The 23,476-nt window shown below is 42.3% G+C and overlaps 1 protein-coding gene across 1 annotated transcript in view; it reads left to right on the top strand.

The window, feature by feature from the left end:
- The first annotated feature begins 4,725 nt into the window (after positions 1-4,725).
- LOC126197246 (alpha-mannosidase 2) overlaps positions 4,726-23,476 on the top strand; it is a 236,572-nt gene continuing 217,821 nt past the window's right edge. The window contains exons 1-2 of the mRNA XM_049934627.1: positions 4,726-5,022; positions 17,616-17,731. Coding sequence (XP_049790584.1) covers positions 17,621-17,731 — 111 coding nt within the window. The 5' untranslated portion in view covers positions 4,726-5,022; positions 17,616-17,620. The remainder of the gene's footprint in view (positions 5,023-17,615; positions 17,732-23,476) is intronic.

Raw genomic sequence — 23,476 nt, forward strand, 5'->3', positions numbered from 1 at the left:
TGTATTATTTAACGAATTAACCACTGGGCTGAAAATCAGTCATTTTTACGTTCCACCCACCCAAATCTTGCTCTTACTAACATTTATTTGCTAAATGTTCGCTTGTAGTTATGCTTATTTGATTTTGTCGCTTTCTCAGACAATGGATCTAGTCTGAAAAGCCCTAGCTTCTATGCAACTAAATTTTCCTGTTAATTTTCTTTTCCATTAGCGCTTAATATGACATAGACTCCAGTGGGCTCAGCTTGCAGTTTGAAAACGATAAAACTGTTTTTCTCAAAAGGGGAGAATGTAGTTCAGGACGTTCAACAAGCAGAAGTTCTATTCAGTGAGAGGCAAGAGTGACACAGCAGCTGTATATACCAATTTAACCTGGGACAGCACGCTAAACATGCGTGTTCTAAACATTCATGGGTTCTATAACTCTAGTGGAAACTAAAAAGTGTAATATTAAAACACTACCTACTAATAATGTACAGGGCGTCTCATAAAGACGTCTGTGAGGGCTTCACGACGCGCGGGATTAGCCGAGCGATGCCGGCACGGTAACTCAGCGTGTTCGGCCAGAGGGTTAGCTGCCATCTGTAATAAAAAAAACTGAGTTAATGGATCAATGACGAACTGAAACGGGTGTCTTGCGACGTCCTCCCCGAGCTGATACAACGATCAAAAACGAACAAAACGAGATTAAAAAAAAAAGCGGTCTAAGGCGCTGCAGTCATGGACTGTGCGGCTGGTCCCGGTGGGGTGGAGGTTCGAGTCCTCCCTCGGGCATGGGTGTGTTTGTTCACAGGTCAAGTGGCGCACTTGCCGGGTGTTGCCACTGCATCCGCGGTTGTCATTTCATCTAGTTCTATGACCCAAGTACTTCGCGTGTGCAATCTACACTGTGCGACTGAATGTACTGGTGTTTTCTTTTGAGTTTTTTTTTGTCAGGTTTAATCGCTTCAAATAGTTTTGCTAGACGTCATTATTGCAACTGCTCCAAGTCTGGCGCTTTTTGTGACTGCATGTTGCTCCGCCCAATCCTCAGACAGAAACATTGTGCATATGTCTTCCATACTATGCGACTGACTGTGCAGGTGTTTTGTTTTGAGTTTCCTGCTGAGTTTCATTCGTTGTGGTATACACCTGCGAAGGCTCAACGAGTGTTTCTTGTGTTGAACTGTGCAAAAACAGAACCATGTGGGCTGGAATTCACACGAAAATTTCTCAGTGTGCATGTTCCAAATGATTCCACAATAAGCAGCTTAGCGAAGAAACGAAGGCCTAGGGAAGCTAGGGCTTAAACCAAAAATAAATTAGACGAGGTAGGTGAGGCCTTGGAAAGAAGTCTGAAAAAATCTCCGTGCCATTTGGCACTTCAGACAGGTGTGTCGAGAGCATCTGCTCACAGAGCTGTGCACAAACTGAAATTGAAACCATACAAAATAACGGTAGAACATCAAGTAAGGAGCTTAGGTACTGTTGCTCGATATCGTTACTGTCACTGGTTGTTACAGCCTATGCACGATGGAGAAGTTCTCCAAAGATGCTTTTTTTCTGATGAAGCATGCCTGCATTTGTCAGGCTACGCAAATTCTCAGAAAAATCGACGATGGAGCTCCGAAAATCCACGTGAATTACAACAACCTTTGCATGATGTGAAAACAGGAGTGTGGTGTGCATTTAGTGCAAGACAAAATATTGGACAAATCTTTTTCCATAAAATGACATGTTCTGCCAGCTATGTGAACAATATGCTGCATACTTTTTGTCGAGAACTAACACCTAACGAAAAGATGTATGATTATTTTATGAAGGATAATACATCGCCAATGCATCTATGACAGCCGTACGAAGTGTGTTTGATGACAGGATAGTTGACAAGCCTCCTCGTTGTCCACATCCAAATCCATGTGATATTTATCTTTGGGGAATGTTAAAATACAGAGAGTATGCAACCAGCCCCACACGCTTGAAGAGTCGGAAGTCAGGGTTTAGCTACTCATTTCCCAGATTAAGGCAGCCGAAATTCATTGAATATTTGCTAATGTGTTTAGGAACTGTCATGATTCTCTTACGACAGAGGGTAATCATTTTGAGCACCTAGTATAAATGAAGGTAAGCTTAAATTAATCAGATGGCAGCGTTGTGTATGCTTAACTCAAGGGAAGCGCGCTCGCGGCCGACTGACAGCAGAGTCGGGCGCGGCGGCAGCCAGCGGTTGCGTTGGCGACAGCCAGTGACTGCCTCGCGACCTGCGGACCCCTCAGAGCATCTTCCGTGAGATACTCTGTACTATGTTATGTTCCACAGCCACATCAACTATTGGCTTTTACCTTTGAGACAGGCTGTTCTGCAAGCTGAAGAAATGTGCATTTTGTGCAAAAGAAAGCAAAAGAGGGTTATTACCTCAAGGGTAAAAACTGACCGTGATAAACCAACTTTTTCCAGATTAGTATTTCTGACTGTTTTCAGCCAATATATTTTCACCTGCCTCATTCACACTAAGAGAATCATGAGACCTAAAAGTTCATCAACACAAAACATACAATAAAGACAGACAAACCAAGCTGTTGACTAACAAAGACACAGGACAGCTTCCCATTGGCGACCCTAAAATTATATACTGCTCTACCTAAGGATATTCAGTCATTACCAGTAGAGCACTTTAGAGAAAAGTTCTGTGTAAATTAAAAGAGCAGCCTTTGTACAATACTGAAAAATACTTGTCTCATGTAACTGAGCTGCAACTCATTGCCACGAAAACAGCAGTAACTTTACGATTTGACTGTTTTCTAGTATGTTTTTATAGTTGACTTATTATTATAAGATATAGGTATATTGTTATCTAGTTCTAAACTGTAATATGTTCTGTAGTGTCCATTTTAGTATCATTGTATTCAGCGCTGTTTTTTTATGGGGGAACACTGGAGGATGCGTACCCCTAAACTTTTTCGTGGACGAAGTAATTTTTTTACGATGTTGAAAACTTGGAAGAGTGCCAAAGATTTATTTCACGGACATAAATTTTTTATTTCATTTTTTTGTCTTAGTAATTGCAGTACGAACGATACCAGTGCAGTTTTTGGTGGGAAAATCGATGTCATTGACCGTTTCAAGCATTTAGAAGCTGCGGCAACCTTTCTCGACAACTGAATCACTGGCAGCCAGTTCGACAAGCATGTAGTGCCCTCGCCCACTAATAGTGGGCGATGGTAGTGCTAAACTGATATGCGTATGCTCAAACCGCATGCTTCATTTGAAGTGATGTAAACTGAAGTGTTCGATACCACATTCTCTTGTATGTTTGTGTGTTTCTCGATATCGCCTGCTTCATTTGAGCTGTAGTAAAGTCAACTCAAGAGCGCGATACCTTTTTTTTTAGTTCGACATGTTGATGACTTCATGGCTAAAAGCAGATGAGTGGTATCCCATGCTTCACTTATAACTAATTTTCGCTGCACTATATCCCATGTCGGAGTACCTTCAAACTTTTTTTAGAAAAAAAGCGCTGATTGTGTTCATTTTATTGTAGTACTATTACGGTAATTTTGACACTGTCTGTCCAGCCATAGATAGTGAATGATCTGGAATTGGTAATAAACGGTGATTACCTCACTGCGTTTATCAAACAAATCCTAAATTTCTTTTATGCTTTAAAGAAGTGCAAATTGTTTTATACTCACAGTATAGCCCAGTACATTTACAGTTACTTGATGGAAATCCAGTGCTGTACTACTTTGTGTATTCTGCAATCCATAGACCTACATTTAAATATAGGGCACAAGCTAATGGCAGACATGAGCAAATTAGTCTTATCTCTGATGTGCTATCTATTTTCAGTCATATGTCAAATGAAAATTTATTCTTATAGAACAATCAAATGAATAGTAGGCCTAAAAGCGAACATTTTAAATTCTTGGGACTACAGATAGATGAAATGCTTTGTCGAAGTAATGATTCAGAATCTTGTGCAGAAACTGAGCAGCTCTATTCCTATCACCACTATGACATTAATCCTCAGTTATATACATTGACATGTGTAAAATCATTTGCTTACTGGAACTTTCATTGTTATTATTTCCTGCAGTGGGGCCTATCTGTGCATTAACAGAGAATACCTGTAGCATATGAAAGGGCAGAAAAAGATCTATTACGACGATTTGTGAAATGGTCAATAGTTCGTGAGTCTAAACAGGCTACCGGGATGTACTACCATACTATTTGTAGCTAATAGGCTCGATTCAAAAGAAGTCTACGTAACAAGGCGTACTTAGGGCTCAGTTAGTTTTTCCATAGTAGAGTTCCTCGCAGTAGTTTATATTCCTTTGCCGAAATGTGTTACAAGATGCCTACTGTTCACAAGTTTTTTAAATTTCTTGTTCGCTCTTCGAGGAAGGAACCTTAACTAAGGTGGTTCGACGATAGGTGTGGGAAAATAATAGTGAAATATATTATGACCAAATTTCTTTAGGACAGCACTGCTAATTCACTTTTTGAAGCAACGCACGATTTTCAGTTTATTATGACAATGAATAGACAATGTAGCAAAGTGTGCGGAAGTGAAATGAAAATAGAAATTGAAAAAGTCGTGGCAGATACTTTGAATACAGTGGGATCTACAGAATTAAAAATATACTATTTTGTTCCAATGACTTTTATTGTAATCTTGCAGGTTAGCATTCAAGTTTTGAAATCCCCATCGTTGGTAATACTTTGCGGAGCGGTATCTCGAGACAAAACACGGTCGATTTACGTCTGCTTTGTTGATATACTAAATGCGTGTCAAGTGTATAGAAATAACAATAAAAAAATGAACTCGGTGATATATAGTTAGAAACTGGAGATTAATTGTGACAAATAAGAGTAAATTCTTAGCGATAAACACTAGTGACATCCGTTGTGAACTGACGTGTGCGATAATGGCTTTTCGAGGCAACTGAAGCTGTCAAGCGTTGAATGTTTTTTCTTATACGCGTTTATAACGCGGAGCGCTTTTTGAGCCTTCTAAAGTATTTGCAACGTTTACTTGAAATAGTAAGTAAATTTCTTGTTTTTTTCCCCTCTCTTAGTTTCGCAATGAAATTTTCTTCGCTTTAGTCATTGGAAATAGCTGTTAGTGTCTCATATTTAATAATTGTTGAACTTACATCTGCGTAAATGACAATAGTGCGTTGTATTTAGGAACTTGTCAGTGTCTCTAAATTTTGTCATTAGCAAAAATGTGTCATTATTTTGTATTCCGAGCGTTATTTACATGATGTCGGTACTAAATGTGGTATTAGTTGATAGCAACTAATAATTGTCAATGTTTTAAGTTAATGTACAAATTGATATTTCAGAGTAGTACAAAAAATGCATGATTTTATTCGGCGTGAAATCTCTGTAACAATCTGTCAAATTTGCTCCGATAGCAAATATTCTTCTTTGATTTGCCAAACACTGCCATTTAGCAATGAAACGGACGATTTTTTCGTCGGTAGTGTAGTGTATTTCCTAGCGTACCCATGTTGTTTTAGCGTCTCTCAACATTTTCTGCAGTACTGTTGAAATTATATAGTGGCGCGAGTTTTCGCTTGCTAATGAAATAGATCTCATTAATTCGCTCATTGGAGCTTGTTTTTCAACTATAATAGTAAATCTTAAGTATGACATCGGTACGGAGTCACGCAAGCCGTACTAGCAGGACAACATTAAAATTCATTGTTGATAGTCCTAACGTGTTTTCTGTTGCAGTAGTAAAGTATTTAAAAATAACAGCTTTTATGCAAACATGCCCACAGCAAGAAGTCTGTGGTCATCGAAGAGATCTGATTACACAAGCCTATGTGTTGTAACATCTTGTTTGTGGAACAGTAAGCCTAATGAGTAGTATAGTTTTTGGATTGTAATGCCAAGGTAATTAAAATGAGAATTTGTGTATGTGACCACAGAGAAGAGAAGAAATAGACACAGTTGTAATGTACATTCTGAAATCTTAAATATGAATATTGAAAGTATTTGATGCATTTTGTAATAACTTTGGAAGAGATGGAAAACTCCACTATATGATGTACATCTGTCAGCATGCTGTTTCTCTCTTTAAAAATAAATAAATAAATAAATAAATAAAATGGTAACTGCTTAAAGTTTACTACTAAACATAGTTATTCCAGTGCTCATGTCTATTGTATAGCATGTAGCAGGGGGTACAGTATGTAACAGTATTATTGCTTTGCCTTACTATTTCACTTCCAAGTGGTGGCAGTTGAGAATGATTAGCTGTTTGCTTCTATGTATGAACTTAACACTTTGGTTCCATTGTTGTCATTCTATGGGATAGATAGTAATGTATTTCACGACCACTTATGTATCACACGTCTCTGAAATTTTCAAATTATACTGTGTACGATGTACATAAAATTTCGACATTTTCAGCCATTTCTCACTGGGGCAATTTCAACATATAGTTGACATTCTTAATGTGATCAACTAAATCTCTGACACACTAATGAAATGTGCAGTTCTTCTTTGTACCTCCTCTATTTTGTCTGTTAACCTATAAATAATCACTGACAAAATAGCACCACTCCAGAATGAGTTGGCTGAGGGTTTTGTAAATATTCATTCAGTTAATCTTCCCTGCCATCTATTCCCCCATCTAGTTAAACTAATATTGTAAATAACTATGGATGTGACATCCAAGTATTTAACTGTTTGGCAGTTGTAGATGATAGTCTTATATAGTAAAGTTGGGTCTAGCAAGTAACGCGAGCCATTATTATATTTGTAAGCATGACGACATGTGTTATGTTAATGGCATATGGGATGTTTTTCTTTGTATGCTTATGTTGTAGAAGTTAGTAACATGTCTTGTTTATAATATGTAATTTATTTCTTGCTTGTGGCTTATATTTTGTTCTTCACTGTATGAGATCGTGATGACAGCCAGAACTGTGGCTTAGCCTGAGATCTAGGTTGGGTTGTGACTTCGAATGAGTGTGTCATGCCAAAAATATGTTTTTATTATTTTTTATCACAGACTGACCTGTACTGTAGCTGAATCTAGGTTAGGTTGAAGTAACAGTTTTATTTTGAGTTGGCGAAACCAAAGAATTGATCATGACTTTTTTTTTAATATGCATTTCACAATCCATTGTTATGTTTACAATCCTGACCAAAACCACTACTTTCCCACTATAATCTTACAGCTGCAAGTTTTTGTTGTCTTGAAAGATGTGCATAACAAGACTATTGACAATCCAAATTCCCTACTCCCGTCATGTTAGTTTACCTGATTTTGTCTCGCTAATATATTTGTGTTACTAGTGATGTTAACTGTACGTCATTTCTTAAGACTTATATGTCTGCCATGTTAATGCTGTCATTGGTCTCTCAGGTGGTATCACATTGCTAACTAATCCCATGTAGAAAATATTATAATATTTCTCATACACATATATTCAGAGTTGGCAGTCTGCCTTTTGCACCAAGGTTGTCTTGCATTTTACATTTCGTATGTCTTACATTTTACAGTAATTACCTGCCAATTCTCTATCTAAGTCGATACTCTGCAGACCACTGACAGTTGCATGAAATATGGTAGGGTACTTCCATTATACCTCATATTAGGGTTTCTTCCCATTCCTTTTGCTTGTGGAGCGTGGAAAGAATGATTACTTAAATACTACTATGCATGGTGTGATTAGTCAAATATTGTTTTCTCAGTTCCAATGGGATTAGTACACAGGTTGTTTTTTAATGTATTCTTAAATTCCTCATGTAATACTGGTTAATGAAACTTTGTAAGTAGACCTCCATGTAAGTAGACCTTCACAGGATAGTTTGTATTTGTTTTTTAGGGTACATTAGTTTAGATCTCTCTCTCTCTCTCTCTCTCTCTCTCTCTCTCTCTCTCTCTCTCCCCTTGATGTTCTCCCAACAGTCAGACAAACTTGACTGCTCATGTTGCCCGTCTTTGTGTACATTCGGTATCCCCTCTTAGTCTTATTTAGTATGAGTCTCATACACTTAAGAAATATTCTAGAATTGGGCATAAAAAAAATTTTGTTAGCGTTCTTCTTCATAGATTTGTCGCATTTTCCTAGTATCTTACCAGTAAACCAGCAAGGTGTTACGTTGGGCGGTGCAGGTGAGGTGAACTTGAAAGATTCAAGGGGAAGTGGAGGGCTCTGGGTAGAAGGCAGAAAGGGGAGAAAGATGTAGTACCAGAGAAAACTGAACTCTGGTGCTCACTGAGGTAACAATGTGTTATATATGGAGATGGAGTGGACAAGTTTTGGTGTGGAGATAAAAACAGTTAATACACTCTGAGGAATATGAAGGGTAATCATAAAGTTTTAACTGTCACGTCAAAAAACGAATTATTGTTTTATTCGTTTTCAGGTACATGTCTTGTCTTCAGTATTTATACACACTGACAACCCAGAGCCGCAATAACACAATACACTCTTAATTGAGCTAAAAAGAATTTCACAGCTGTTTGAGAAAGCAGAGTGCTGTGCGGTAATTTGTTTTAGCAGTAGCATAAATGTTGCAGCTATGCCAGGCCAGTTGAGAATATTGAAGAAGTAATATGGATTGGCTGTACACAGTTGCAGTATTTTGCAAAAATGTTGCAGCTATGCCAGGCCAGTTGAGACTATTAAAGAAGTAATCTGGATTGGCTTTACACAGTTGCAGTATTTTGCTACTGCTGAAAACGAATTAGCACATGGTACTTCTCTTCATCAATGACCTGTGACATTGGCTCTGTTACCAGCATGCTGCAGTTCTGTGGCACTGGGATTTCAGTATGTACCAATACTGCCGACATGTACCTGCAAACAAACAAAAAATTCATTACTTTCTTTTGAAGTGATGATTAAAACCTTTATCGCTGTCCTTCACATAAACCTACATAACAATGAGACCAGAGTGAATTAGAGGAGAGAGGAGTAAGAAACTGAATCGGAGAGGGTGGGACGAGAATAGAATAGTTGCATAGATGGATGTTTGCAGGGGGAGTTTGAGTCTATTGGTACTGTAGAACTGTATTATATGATGGAATGCAGTTTCTAGCTACACAATTCAGAGTAGCTTGTGTTAATTGGCACTGCTTTTAGGAAATATGATATACGATTGACATGAATGATGTATAGTTTACGAGATAGGCACATGAAGCTGATCACAGTATGGTCAACTTAAGTGGCACTTCATGACCGATACTATAGATGTGTTAACCTCTTCCTCCATCCCTTTCCAGTTCAGATTCTGGAATATTTACTTTCCTTTATTTTGTGAAAGAATTTCAGAAGGCTGTGTTTAGTGAAAGAATTTCCGAAGGTTGTGTTTAGCAACAAGGGGGTAACCCTTGCAGGTCTGGGGGTTAAAATAGGCCCGAGGTATTCCTGCCTGTCGTAAGAGGCAACTGAAAGGAGTCTCACACATTGTGGCCTTTTTGTGGTGGTCCCTTATCAGGTTTGACCTCCATTTTTCAAGATTTTCTCGAAGAATGAGCCAATTGGGGAAGGGCGCCTTACATGGTGCATAGTGTCCATCATGCGCTGAGACCTCTCACATCATCCTTTGTCAATGTGGATCTGCACTTCTGCTCATTCTCCAGCTGTTGGGCGAGGTCACCCTCCTGGATGCATTTTCCTCCATCCTGTATGCAGTATCGCTTTCTGCACTGTCAATGATAATGGACTTCGTAGCTCATTTGCACCTGATACCCAGCACTGTAGCCAGTCCGTTGTGGTGGGGCTGCCATGTACCCTGTTGGTTGGAGCCCCCTGACCACAAAGGGATCACTCTGCTGATGCCTGTGCCGTTAACTCCCCACATATGCTAAGGAGTAGATGCCCATCCCCTGGGGCATTGGGACTCCCGGCAACCCCTGCGGGCCTGGGGGTTAGAATAGGCCCGAGGTATTCCTGCCTGTCATAAGAGGCAACTGAAAGGAGCCTCACACCTTTTGGCCTTTATGTGATGGTCCCTTGTAGGGTTTGACCTCCTTGTTTCAAAATTTTCCCGAAAAGCGAGCCGATCGGGGAAGGGTGCCCTACATGGTGCGTCTATCGGGCATTGAGATCTTTAGCCCACTTTCTCGTTGTGACATTGCAGTCCTGCTCATCCTCCATCCCTTGAGTGAGGATGTGGTGCGTTTTCTTCCACGCACTATACAGCGTCATTTTCTGCGCCGACGATGACCATGGAATTCTTTGCACCTGATATCCAGCACGGTAGCCAGTCCGTTGTGGTGGGGCCAAAATATACCCTGTTGGTTGTAGCCCCCTGACTACAGAGGGATCGCTTTGCTGATGCCTGCACTGTTAACTCCTCACCTATGCCAAGGTGGAGATGCCTGTCACCCTGGAGCACCGAGACTCCCAGCAATGGCCATCCTGCCAGGTGGCCTTTGCTGCGACTGGGTGGCGCCTGTGGGGAGGGCCCCTGGTCAGAGTGGGTGGCATCGGGGTGGGACCTGCGATGAAGCATACCACATCATCACTTGCTGGTGATCAAATGCCAGCAGTCTCTAAGTGTTCCAAGTCTCAGTACACTGCAAGGAAGTATGATCCTAAATCGTTCCCCTCCCTGGTCACACCATGGGAGGAACATCAGGTTAAGGATGGCAGCAAACCTTATTCGCTCCGGTACCTCGTATGGATGAGAGCTGATGGGGACTCCTTTGTCTCGATGAAGCCTCAGTTTTTCGTAGAGCATTTAGAGGACAAGTTTGGGGAGGTGGAGGACTTGTCCAAAATGTGGTCAGGGTCAGTCTTGATAAAATGGCATCCCTTGCCCAGTCACAGGCATTACTTGCTTGTGACAAACTGGGGGATGTTTCCGTTATCCTCACGCCTCATAAGAGCTTTAATGTGGCCCAGGTATTATATTCCACAGGGACCTTCTATTGCAGCCTGACGACAAGCTGGCCACCAATTTAGAGCGATGAGGAGTTCATTTTGTCCGGCACATCCATCGAGGTCTGAGGGATAATCAGGTTGCCACCGGTGCCTTCATCTTGGCCTTCGAGGGTGACACATTGCCCGGGAAGGTCTACCGCTGTGATATCAAGCCATATATCTTTCCCCCAATGTGGTGCTTTAATTGCTGGAAGTTCGGCCATATGTCTTCCGGCTGTACTTCCAGCATCATATGTTGAGATTGTGGACATCCATCCCATCCCAATACTCCATGTGCCCTGCCTCCCATCTGTGTCAACTGCGGAGAGCATCATTACCCTTGCTCACCAGACTGCAGGATTTTACAGGGAGAAAGGAAAATCATGGTATACAAGACGCTGGATCGACTGACTTACACTGAGGCCAATAGGAAATTTGAGCATCTACATCCTGTGGCTGCAACCTCCTCTTATGCCGCCGCTACGAGAACAGTTGTAGCACCATCAGTTCCGTGAGTTTCAGTCGGCTCTCAGAGCCAGAAGACTACACCTGCCCCTTTGATGGTGGGGGACACTTTCCTCCCTGTTGCTCCCGCACCACCTACTTTGGAAGCACTGTACCCCAACCATCGGGGGACACTAGTCCCCACTTCTCAGCTGGAGAAGCGTAAGTCTTCTTCGGCTTATCTCGCTAGGAAGGTCACTCCCTTCCCGGGTTTCTGCCAGTGGGAAAGATGACACGTGCCAGTGGCTGAAGTGCCCAAAAGCAGCTGGTCGTAGGGCTTCACGATCATCCTCAATCCTGTAGACTGAATCAGTGAAGCCTTCCCATCCAGAAAAACCCAAGGATCAGTGAGAGAAATCCAGAAAGAAGACCCTCAAGACAAAGGGAATTGAGGTGGTACCCATGCCACCGCTACCTACAAGCTCTGCGTCTGAGGATGAGGTGAAGATTCGGGTGTCCGCGATATTACAAGAACCATAGCAAATATAATTGTGTCAGGTGGAGTTCACATTTATGTTCTGAGCTCAGTATGTAGTGTACCTGTGCCCCTTCAAACTCCTCTTGAAGCTGTGGCTGTGAGGAAATGGCTGACACAGGAAATAACTGTCTGCAATGTATATCTCCCTCCAGATGGTGCGGTACCCCTGAATGTATTGGCTGCACTGATTGATCAGCTCCCTAAACCTTTCCTACTTTTGGTAGATTGTAACGACCTTAACCTGTTGTGGGGTAACACCATGCTTGCTGACCATGACAGAGTTGTCGAAAATTTACTGTCCCAACTCGACCTCTTCCTCTTAAATACTGGGGCTGCCACATATTTCAGTGTGGCTCATGGTAGTTACTTGGCCATTGATTTATCAATTTGCAGCCCAGGACTCCTCCCATCTATCCATTGGAGAGCACATGACAACCTGTGTGGTAGTGACCACTTCCCCATCTTCCTGTCACTCCCCTGGGCTTTAAACAAGGCAGACTGGGCAGCCTTCACCTCTGCTGTCACCATTGAGTCTCCCCCACGTGGTGCCATCGATGTTGTGATTGAGCAGGTCACTACAACAATAATTTCTGCGGTGGAAAACACATTCCGGTATTCTCCAGGGTGCCCCTGGGCTTTAAACAAGGCAGACTGGGTAGCCTTCACCTCTGCTGTCACCATTGAGTCTCCCCCATGTGGTGCCATCGATGTTGTGATTGAGCAGGTCACTACAACAATAATTTCTGTGGTGGAAAACGCGATCCGTCATTCTCTAGGGTGTCCCCGGCGAAAGGCAGTCCCTTGGTGGTCGCCGGAAGTTGCTGAGGCAATTAAAGAGCATCTGTGAGCTCTACAGCAACATAAGCGGCACCCTTCCATAGAGCTCCTAACAGCCTTTAAGCGGCTCAGTGCCTGCGTTCGCCTGCTTATAGAACACCGGAAACAGGAGTGTTGGGAGAGGTATGTGCCGGCTACTGGGTGCCATACGTCACCTTCCCAAGTCTGGACAAAGATCAGACGTCTTTTTGGGTACCAGGCACCAACAGGTGTACCTGGCATTGACATCAATGGCGTGCTGTGTAATGATGCAAACATGATTGCCGAGCACTTTGCTGAACACTATGCTCGAGCCTCTGCATCAAAGAACTACCCCCCAGCCTTTCGCACCCTATGGCAGATGGAAAGGAAAGTCCTTTTGTTCACTACACAGCACAGTGAACCCTATGACACCCCATTTACAGAGTGGGAGCTCCTCAGCATCCTTTCACATTGCCCTGACACAGCTCCTGGGCTGGATCGGATACACAGTCAGATGATTAAACATCTCTGATCTGACTACATGCGATATCTCCTTATCACCTTCAATCGGATCTGTTGTGATGGTGTCTTTCCATCACAATGGCGGGAGAGCACCATCATTTCCGTGCTAAGATCTGGTAAAAACCTGTTTGATGTGGATAGCTGTCAGCCCATCAGCCTGACCAACGTTCTCTGTAAGCTGCTGGGACGTATGGTGTGTCGGCGGTTGGGTTGGGTCCTGGAGTCATGTGGCCTACTAGCTCCATGTCAGGGTGGCTTCCGCCAGGGTCGCTCTACCACTGATAATCTTGTGTCCTTCAAGTGTGCCATCCGAACAGCCTTTTCCAGACACCAACACCTAGTTGCTGTCTTTTTTGACTTACGTAAAGCATTCGACGCGACCTGGCGACATCATATCCTTGCCACATTGTATGAGTCGGGTCTCCGGGGCTCACTCCCAATTTTTATCCAAAACTTCATGTTGCTCCGTACTATCCGTGTCCAAGTTGGTGCCTCCCATAATCACCCCCCACTCCCATATTCAGGAGAATGGCGTTCCACAGGATTCCGTATTGAGTGTATCTCTATTTTTATTGGCCATTAACGGCCTAGCAGCAGCTGTAGTGCTGTCGGTCTCCCCTTCTTTGTATGCAGATGACTTCTGCATTTTGTTTTGCTCCTCCATTACTGGTATTGCTGAGCAGCGCCAACATGGAGCCATTCACAAGACACAGTCATGGGCTCTAGCTCATGGCTTCCAGTTATCAGCCGCGAAGTCATGTGTCATGCAGTTCTGCCGGTGTCGTACCGTTCATCTGGAACCTGAACTTACTTTAATGATGATCCACTCACGCTACTGGAGATATTCGATTCTTAGGACTGGTTTTTGTCGCCTTGTGACTTGAGCTTTTAGAACGGGTCTGGTGATCAGTGTCCTCGTGGAGGCTGGAGTCTCTCCATTGATGGTTAGGCATGCACAACTGCTCGCCAGTTACGTTGCACATGTTCATAGTTCTCCTACACATCCGAATTACCGTCTCCTTTTCCCAACCACGGCGGTTCATCTCTCGCATCGGTGGCCCAGTCAAGGCTTACGATTTCGGTTTGCGTCCGGTCCCTTCTGTCTGAACTGGAGTCCTTCCCGTTACCATGTCTCTTCGAGGTCCATTCACGTACACCTCTATGGTGTACACCTAGGCCGCAGATTCTTGTGGACCTTTCGCATGGCCCTAAGGACTCCGTTAACATTGCGGATGTCCACTATCACTTCCTCTCGATTCTCGACATGTACCGGGGCCGTGAAGTGGTTTACACCGAAGGCTCGATGGCTGATGGTCACTTAGGCTTTGCGTATGTCTATGGAGGACATATTGAACAGCACTCCTTGCCAGATGGCTGCAGTGTTTTCACTGCAGAGCTGGCGGCCATATCTCGTGCTCTTGAGCACATCTGCTCATGCCCTAGCGAGTTATTTCTCTTGTGTACTGACTTCTTGAGCAGCCTACAAGCTATCAGCCAGTGCTACCCTTGCCATCCTTTGATAGTGTCCATTCAGGAGTCCATCTATGCCCTGGAATGGTCCCATCGTTCAGTGGTGTTTGTGTGGACCCCAGGGCACGTCGGAATCCCAGTAAGGAACTTGCCGACAGGCTGGCCAAACAGGCTACGCGGAAGGTGCTTCCGGAGATGGGTATCTCCGAAACTGACCTGCGTTCTGTCTTACGCTGCAGGGTTGTTTGGCTTTGGGAGATGGAATGGCATAATAGTACGCACAACAAACTGCGTGTCGTTAAGGAGACTACGAATGTGTGGAAGTCTACCATGCGGTCCTCTTGCAGGGAATCAGTTGTCCTCTGCCAGCTCTGCAGTGGCCATACGTGGGTAACGCGTGGTTACCTTGTCAATATTGAGGACCCACCTGGGTGTCGCTGTGGCTCACAAATGACAGTCGTACACCTCTTGCTGGACTGCCCATTTTTAGCCGCTAAGCAGTGGACTTTTAAGTTTCACAGCACCCTACCTTCGGTGTTGGGCGACAATATCTCAACAGCAGCTTTTGTTTTATGTTTTATTCTTGAGGGTGGGTTTTATCATTTGACCTAAGTTTTAGCGCTCGTCCTTTGTCCCTCTGTGTCCTCCACCCTAGTGCTTTTAGGGTGGAGGTTTTAATGTGTTGCACAGTGGCTGGCTTTTCCTTTTTATTCTCATGGTCAGCCAGTCATGATAATCTGCTCTCTTGTTTTGATCTCTTCTACATGTTTCTTGCATCTCTCTGTGGTTTTCTTGTCTGATTTTGTCCATTTTAGTGTTTGTTGCCGTTCAGTCATTCTTGTGGTCTTCTCCTTTCTTCCAGCTGTGTTTTGTATGTTTTGATTATTTTACTCTGACCCTTGTGGAATTATTTTAATCGTAACGAGGGACTGATGATCTGGCAGTTTGGTTCCTCCCCACTTTTTTACACCAACCAACCAACCAACCAAAGCTTTAGCAGCACCGTCATTAATAATATTTCCATTACAGTCAGGCAGGAAAGGCATTGATTGTGTCATGGTACTAGCATGCTTTACATACAACTAGAATCTCTTTAAAGTAAGGTAGGTGATATATGTGGCAGAGTTGATGACAAAGTACAATGCTGGTGCAGGTAGAAATGTTTTGGAGTACACTGGAAGTTAACTGTTTCACCTAGTAACTAAATCAGCAGTCACAGTGGCATCAACATTGGGGGGATTCCATCAACAACTGACATCGGCTAAAGACGCCCGATCTTTTCAAACCAGTTCACCAATGTTTGTGTGGTCTCAGTGCAACTGATCTGAATGGCTGAACATACAGATTTTGGAAGTTGATAAATAGAATTCAAATCAGTTTGTTTTCTTTAGTCGAATCAGCTGAATTTACCACTTGAAAAACAAACATACAACTTCGAACAATGGTTGGTGGAATTCAGATCCGTTTGTTTTCTTTGGTCAATATTCTCACATGAATTTTGAAAAATTTTTATGTGTAGGACAAAAAGGAGGAGAAAAATAACAACAGAGATGTGTCTTGTAAATTTATGGTCTGAAATTGCTAGATTTTGGAAACCACAAGTTCCTAACAACTTGAAAATATAATAATAATTTCTCGAATGTTACCTTTTATTACATAATGTCTTTTCAGTGGCTGTGTAGCCATTTTAGCCTCATGTCTATACATAATTCTATGTCTTTCTTCTACATAGGCAAAAGCTGTGTTAGAAATTTTAGGCATAGATTATGACCTCAAGAAATTGTTTATTCACATGAGAAAAGTGATGCTTAAACTTTCTGTATTGGATCTTTTTTGTAGCAGCTATTGTTCATTGCTGCTTATTTGCATTTTCATGCCAGTAGAAAATGTGGTGTGTGTTTTTCCACTTTTCATTGCTTCAGGTGCTCAGAGTATTTTATTCTAAAATGAATGTTTGTCTTTCATGCTATGCTGAATGACAATCATTGAAGGATGATAACTAATCTGACCTATGTCCGTTTTGCTGAATTTTTTTGAAGTTGTTCAGAGTGTTCATAATCTTGCTTTTTGATGTCACTGCAAAGTGTCTCAACTATGGAATAGAACTTTTCTGTTCATCTCTATATTTGTAAAACTTGTCTGGTTATTCCAATAATTGCGGAAAGAGAGTCTAATCTCCACAGTAGAACAGATACTAACTTAACCTTCTTGATGAGGAGACCAGATGCATTGTGACCAAGCTGTCAGCCAGCATAATTGTACGCCCTTTGGCTATGGTGTCTGCTGACTGCTTTTTCCTCTGTTAGACATGATTTTCTTTTTGGTGTGTGTGTGTGTGTGTGTGTGTGTGTGTGTGTGTGTGTGTGTGTGTGTGTGTGTGTGTGTGTGTGCATTTTGAGCTCAGAACTTCACTCCTGATACGCTAATGACAGCCATTGTCAGTACTCAAATTTTGCATTCTTCCAACAATTGCACCTCATCTACAAAGAAGATTGTGCTTCCATTTCTGAGATAAAACAATAACCTAAACCTAACCCAAACTAACATAACCTTGGCACCTGTCTGCCCTATTTGCTCATTTTACTTCCTTCTTCCTTCTTTTATCCCTTTGCTTCTCCTCCTCCTCCTCCTCATCATCATCATCATCTTCTTCCAGTTCCTCACCCCCTCTCCAGCACATGTTCTCTTTTCCATTTTCCTCTTTCTTTTCCAGATATATAGAGGGGAAAAGTTACTGCAATTGATGCAGTACTCCAACTGGAGCTAATATTCATTAGCATATTCTGTAACATAAAAGATGGTTCTTGACTGTGAGGGATTGCTATCAGTAGCTAACACTTTTCGTCAGTTGGTAATAGGAATATCAGCTGTAAATTTCGTATAATTCGGTGATTGAAATTATTTCCATTTTACTGCTTTTACACTGTCACTGCTTTCAAAGAAGCTTTGAAATTCCCTTAATGTTTCAGATAAAATGAGGATACGTAAATTAACGGCACTAGTTTGTGCTGTTCTTATCTTTGGAGGCTGCATGCTGCTGTACCTTATGATGGATGTGACTTTATTGCCTCATGAATTTCAAGAGGTATGTTAATTCAGATATATTTTGCAATGAGAGTTAATACAAAACTCTTTTATTTGTTAAACAAGCACCAACGTAAAATTATTTTCATTGAAATTTATTGAAAATGTGTTCTAAATTTTTAAGTACCATAATTTTTCCTTAAAAGTTTTATGTAATAGGTTTTTAGATTAGCATAATATGAAACTGAGTAAGGTTTTCAATCCCTTATTCAGGTTTCCATAAATCATTTTTGGCAAATGTCAGGTTTATGCCTTTGAAAAGAACATGTTCAGTGTTGTTTCCCTCATAGTCATATCTGATCTAATACTTAATCGTAACAACTTCAACATTGTTGGCATACACATTTAACCTTTATTATTATTTTAGTTCCAACTTCTAGTAATGTTACTTCATAATGTTTGTTATCTTTGTGTTCAACAAATTAGATGAAGATGATGATTATTATTTCTGGTATTGCCTGACGTAAAAGTACAAAATTATCAAAGAAAAGTCTAGTATTCTGACACAGTTGCAGATTTTTTGGCATAGTGCTGTTAAAGAATATATCGAAATAAGGGGCCCAGAAAAACTGAATATAGGTAGATACTTTAAGTTAATCATTGTAAGTGCACCCTGTTTGATAATGAAGAAGAACAATGGAGTAATAATGCTACATTATCTCGAAACATTGACTGTATATTCTAACAGAGAGCATAAGGGTTACCAATTAGTTTGAATCAAGTACAATGAAGCAAACTGAAATGGAAGAGCTCCATAATTTATGGGAAGAAATGCTGAGCTGGCCGTTTGTGCTATACAGTCAGTATGGCTGGATGCACAAGTGATTTGTAAGTAGCATCCTTTGCAGACTGACTGCACTTTCTCAGTAACCTGCGAGAACGAAAGTCTGCCACTTGCCTTACCCACAACTGAGCCTTTTGTGATCATTTCATTTCATATTTGTTGTAGGTCTGCTTCTTCAACAACATAGATTTTATTCAGCACAACTCATTTACGATTAATTTACAGAAAGTAATAGTTCCTGACTCACTGGAAATACAAAAAGCAAAGAACTTCTCGAGGTGATTCCCTCGTGGTCACTTCGGTACTCCGAATGTTTGTTGAATAAGTCACGTCAGTGCTGGATTACATTGTTTGTTGGTTTGAATGTGGAGTACTCTAATATGAACCATGCTTTTGGTGCAGCCATACACCATCAGTTTTTTCACTGAAAACACAACAGTCGGTTAAATGATGAGTCAAGACAGTTCAACATTAAGCAGACAGGCAAATCTGTGCACAAGCCAAACCTTATTGATGGGTAATGACGAAGCCTAATTCACAGTCCAGGAGAAACTACTGAGCACAGGGTTGTCATCGGTAGACACACCGGAGAGTTTGCTGTAAACATTGGCTGGCTGATGAAGTTAGTGTGTGGTGATCTGCAGCAGCCCTAAAATGTGCCACTGGCATTTTACACCTACCCTAGCTGCAGCAGATGAATCCTTCCACCCTCTGTCTGGCAAACATGCTGGAGAGACACCTGATTATATTGAGTGATCCACTGATACATGGGTATATTGAGTGATCCAATGATACATCTGGCAGGATTACAAGAATATCAGTGCAAAATATTGCACCTGGGTATCTGTATGAGACAGTTGATTTGTCCAAGTGTGACTCATTGAGTCAGTAGCAGTAATGTTAGGCTGGAGTGAATTATTCTGCTTTACATTGTGAACTCTGAAACAGACACAGATTTTCACAAGGAACAAACTTATTTGTAAATTTGCTCAGATAGTAATTGCATAATCTTTTCAGAGTAATTTGCTCTTCAGGCTGTCTGTTTCACTATCTTTCTATGTCAGCTGTAGTGTACTTGTAGGGAGCAAAGAATGAGACGTAGGGAGCAAAGAATGAGACATTGGTTTTTGAACATGATTTCACCTTCAAGACAACTTATTGAGGCCCCGTTTTTTATACCGGAGTTAAGCATTTCAAGATTTATGAAATATAAGTAATAAAATTTTTTCAGTTTATTCTGTGTTACACACATCTTGAGCCTTAGGCCAAGTTTTTTTCACAGGCATCACTAATGTGACCTATGAGGATGTCCTATTGCCTCCTTAAATTGATATGAATTGGCTCTTAAATTTATGTGACTATGGTGCAGCTTAGATGGAACATACAAACACAGCAAATTATTTGAGGAATGGTGCAGTGAGCTGATGCATGAGTTAAGCCTCTGGACTGACATTTAACATCAAAGTACCCATCCAGCCAACCTTATTTAGGCTTCAATTGTTTCCCAAAATTGATTAAAACAAATAACAGGCTGTTTTTTCCGAAAAGGGCACGATCGATTACCTTCTCCATCTTTATACTGTCCAAGCTTGTTCTTCATCTCCAGTAACATTGCCATCAATGGAACATCAAACCATAATCTTCCTCCTCTTGACTTGTGGAGGGGCTAATGCTCTGTGTGATTGTCTGTTGCTGAATGGAGCCCCTCTAGTTGAGTTGGTTGCTCATTGTACTGTTTGTACTGGGTACTCATTTCTTTCATTATTCACCCTTGGCACATCAAACTTACAAGAATTTCTGTACTTACAGTAATTTGACCAATGATGTAATTAAAGTTACTTTTGTTGACTATCTAATGTTCTCCCAGCCATGATAATATTTGTCTTGAATAGAATATGAGCAGTGGTTTGGGAGAATTTGACCCTGCATCTTTTGTAATATTAATCAAACAGTAGTGTTTGGAAATATCTGATAAGTGATCCAAAACTTGACTAATTATCAATCAATCTCTCTAATGAATGGGTTTGTGAATTATGAATGGTCAACCAGGAACTCTGTTGGTGCCTGGAAGTCAGAGGACATTTATCATAATTTCAAAGTGGCTTTCGGGCATTCTGGTCCACCACAAACTAACTGATTCATCCTGAATCTGCAGTGTGCCATGCTTTCTCCCATAGCCAACATTTGATCACTGTTTGTTTGATCTATGGAAGGTGTTTGATACCATATGGCAATGGCATCATCACATCATGTCAGCACTGCATGAGTGGAGTTTCCAGGGCTATCCCATTTTTATTCAGAATTTCCTATCTCTCCAACTTTTGGGGTCAGGATAGGTTCGATCCTCAGCAACCAACAGGTACAGGAAACTTAGATCTCTCCTTTGTCATCACATTCAGTGGTATCGGGACTGCAAGAGATGTATGGTCTCACTGTTGTCGTATTTGTCTGCACTATAGCTCTCCATCATTGCACAGCCCAAAGTGCCAATTTCAAGGGAGATAGCAGAAATATAGCCAACCCCTGGGGGTGACATGGGGCTGCTGCATTATTAGGAGGCTGGGTCGCTGAGGGCTGAGACTGGATAGCAGGCTGATGAACTAGGAAGATGTGGCTGTTGAAATTAACATTTTATTTCCAACTTGTACATTGATTCTGCAGTGTGGTGGGATGGCAGTTGGTCAAGGCCTGTGGCAAGAAGTGTGCCCACAATGTTGTCAGAAGGTGGCTGCTGTGCCTGGGGTGTGACCTGTTGCCTCGTGGTAGGAGTCCAGCTGCTGCTTGAGTGGACTGTCAGTTCTGTAGCATTGTGGCACCAAATCCAGTGGGTGGACTTAGTGCAGGAAGCAGGTACCCCGACAGGGACTTGAACCTGTGACTGTGGCAGGCGGCTCCGTATGTGCTACTCTTGGTCACATATCTGACAGCACTACCAAAACCTCAATTATGGAGACGTCGCCCTGCCTGCACTGCAAATTACTGCTGTTCTGGCAAGCTTTGCTGAGCAAGACTAGCCCTTCTCGCAATAATGTCACATACTTGTTGTCTTACCACATAAGCCAACATCCTGCGTTCACCAGCCACTGGCACCTAATACAGTGTTTCACAGCATGTCTCACAAATTTTACTCTTAATCTGGTAGCAGAGAAGACATGGGCCATCAGGTCTTCTTCAGAATCAGTTCCACAACAAGTGTCACATATACACCATAAGTTTTCCTTACAAAACATCTGGTGGCACAATTTTCTGAGTTCAAAGTATGCTTTTGATGTCAACATGTAGATGCCAAATGTGCCATTTACTTTTGCTATTTAGTTGCTTACATCTACCCCACCTAACAGTCCGTTAATTTCTTCTCAACTTTCATCACTTTGTGCTTCTGTACTGCATGAGTGCAGGTTTAAGGGCTATTCCCTGTTTATTCAGAATTTCCTATCCCCCCTCCCCCTCCCCCTCCCTCTCCCCCTCCCCTCCCCCCTCCCCCTCCCCCTCCCCCTCCCCCTCCCCTCTCCCCCTCCCCTCTCCCCTCTCCCTCTCCCCCCCTCACCCGGCAATGACAATCACCTTCCTTCTAGTTATTGCCCCATTTCTCTCACCAGCTGTGTTTGCAACGTGATGGAACGTATAATTCATGCCTGGCTGGTGGCTCGAGTTTTGCTATTTACTAACCGTTGCACAGTGTTTATTTCTTGCATGCCGTTATGTGGTTGACCATCTCATTACTTTGTCAAAACATGTCACGAATGGTTTTCTGTGGAAATGCCAGACTGTGGCTGTGTTTTTCGATTTGGAGAAAGCCAATGACACCTGCTGGAGGACTGGTATTCTCCATACTCTCTACACGTGGGGCTTGCGTGGCTGCATGCCCAGTTTCCTTCAGGAATTCTTAAAAGACCAAGTTTTCAAAGTATGGTTGGATTCTCCCTTGTCGGACACCTTTATTCAGGAAAACTGTGTGTCTCAGGGTTCTGTCCTAGTGTCATCCTCTGTGCTATCACTATTAACCCCATTACGGCCTGTCTCCTGCCGAGCACCTCCGACTCCCTTTTCGTTGATGATTTTGCCATCTATTGCAGTTCTCCACAGACTTATCTCCTTGAGCGGCATCTTCAGCGATATCTCGATTGTCTTTGCTCAAGGAGCATTTGACAATGGCTTTCTCTTTTCCACTGACAAAATTGTTTATATGAATTTCTGGCGGCACAATTGGTTTCTTCCACCGTCGTTACATATTGAGCCTTTTGCTGTTCCATTTGTTAAAACTACGAAATTTCTGGGGCTCATGTTCAATAGGAAACTTTCTTGGTCCTCCCACATGTCTTACCTGGCTCCCCACTGTACACGGTCCCTCAATGTACTACAGGTCCTTAGCAGTACTTCCTCAGGAGCGGATCGAACCATCCTCCTCTGTTTGTACTGGTCCCTTGTCCGTTTAAAACTAGACTATGGGTGTTTCATTTATACAGCTGCACATCTGTCCCTTTTATGCTGTCTCAGTACTATCCACCATCGTGACATCCGTTTGGCCATTGGTGCCTTTTACACTAGCCCGGTTGAGAGTCTGTATGCTGAAGCAACCGAACTACCACTGTCATACTGCTGTGACTTTCTCTTTGGCAGATACGCAGGCCGTTTGTCTGCCATGCCTGGCCACCTATCCTACGCCTACTTCTTTGATGACTCCTTTGATTGCCAGTATGGGGCGCATCCCTCTTGTGTTACCTCCTGGAGTTCGCTTTCGGCTCTTGTTCCGGCAGCGTAACATCGTGCTAACTCCCACTTCCCCAAAGTTTGTGACTCCTTCACCACCTTGGTTTTGTGTGGTGGCCTGTGTTCACCTTGGGCTTCATTTGCTTCCTAAAGACACTACTCCAGCCTTGCTCTGTCGCCGTAAGTTTCACGACCTTCGCATGGAACTTCACGATTGTACCTTTGTGTACACTGATGGCTCTCAGACTGACT

The sequence above is a fragment of the Schistocerca nitens genome, chromosome 1 (genome assembly GCF_023898315.1).
Source record: "Schistocerca nitens isolate TAMUIC-IGC-003100 chromosome 1, iqSchNite1.1, whole genome shotgun sequence".
Classification (NCBI taxonomy): Eukaryota; Metazoa; Arthropoda; class Insecta; order Orthoptera; family Acrididae; genus Schistocerca; species Schistocerca nitens.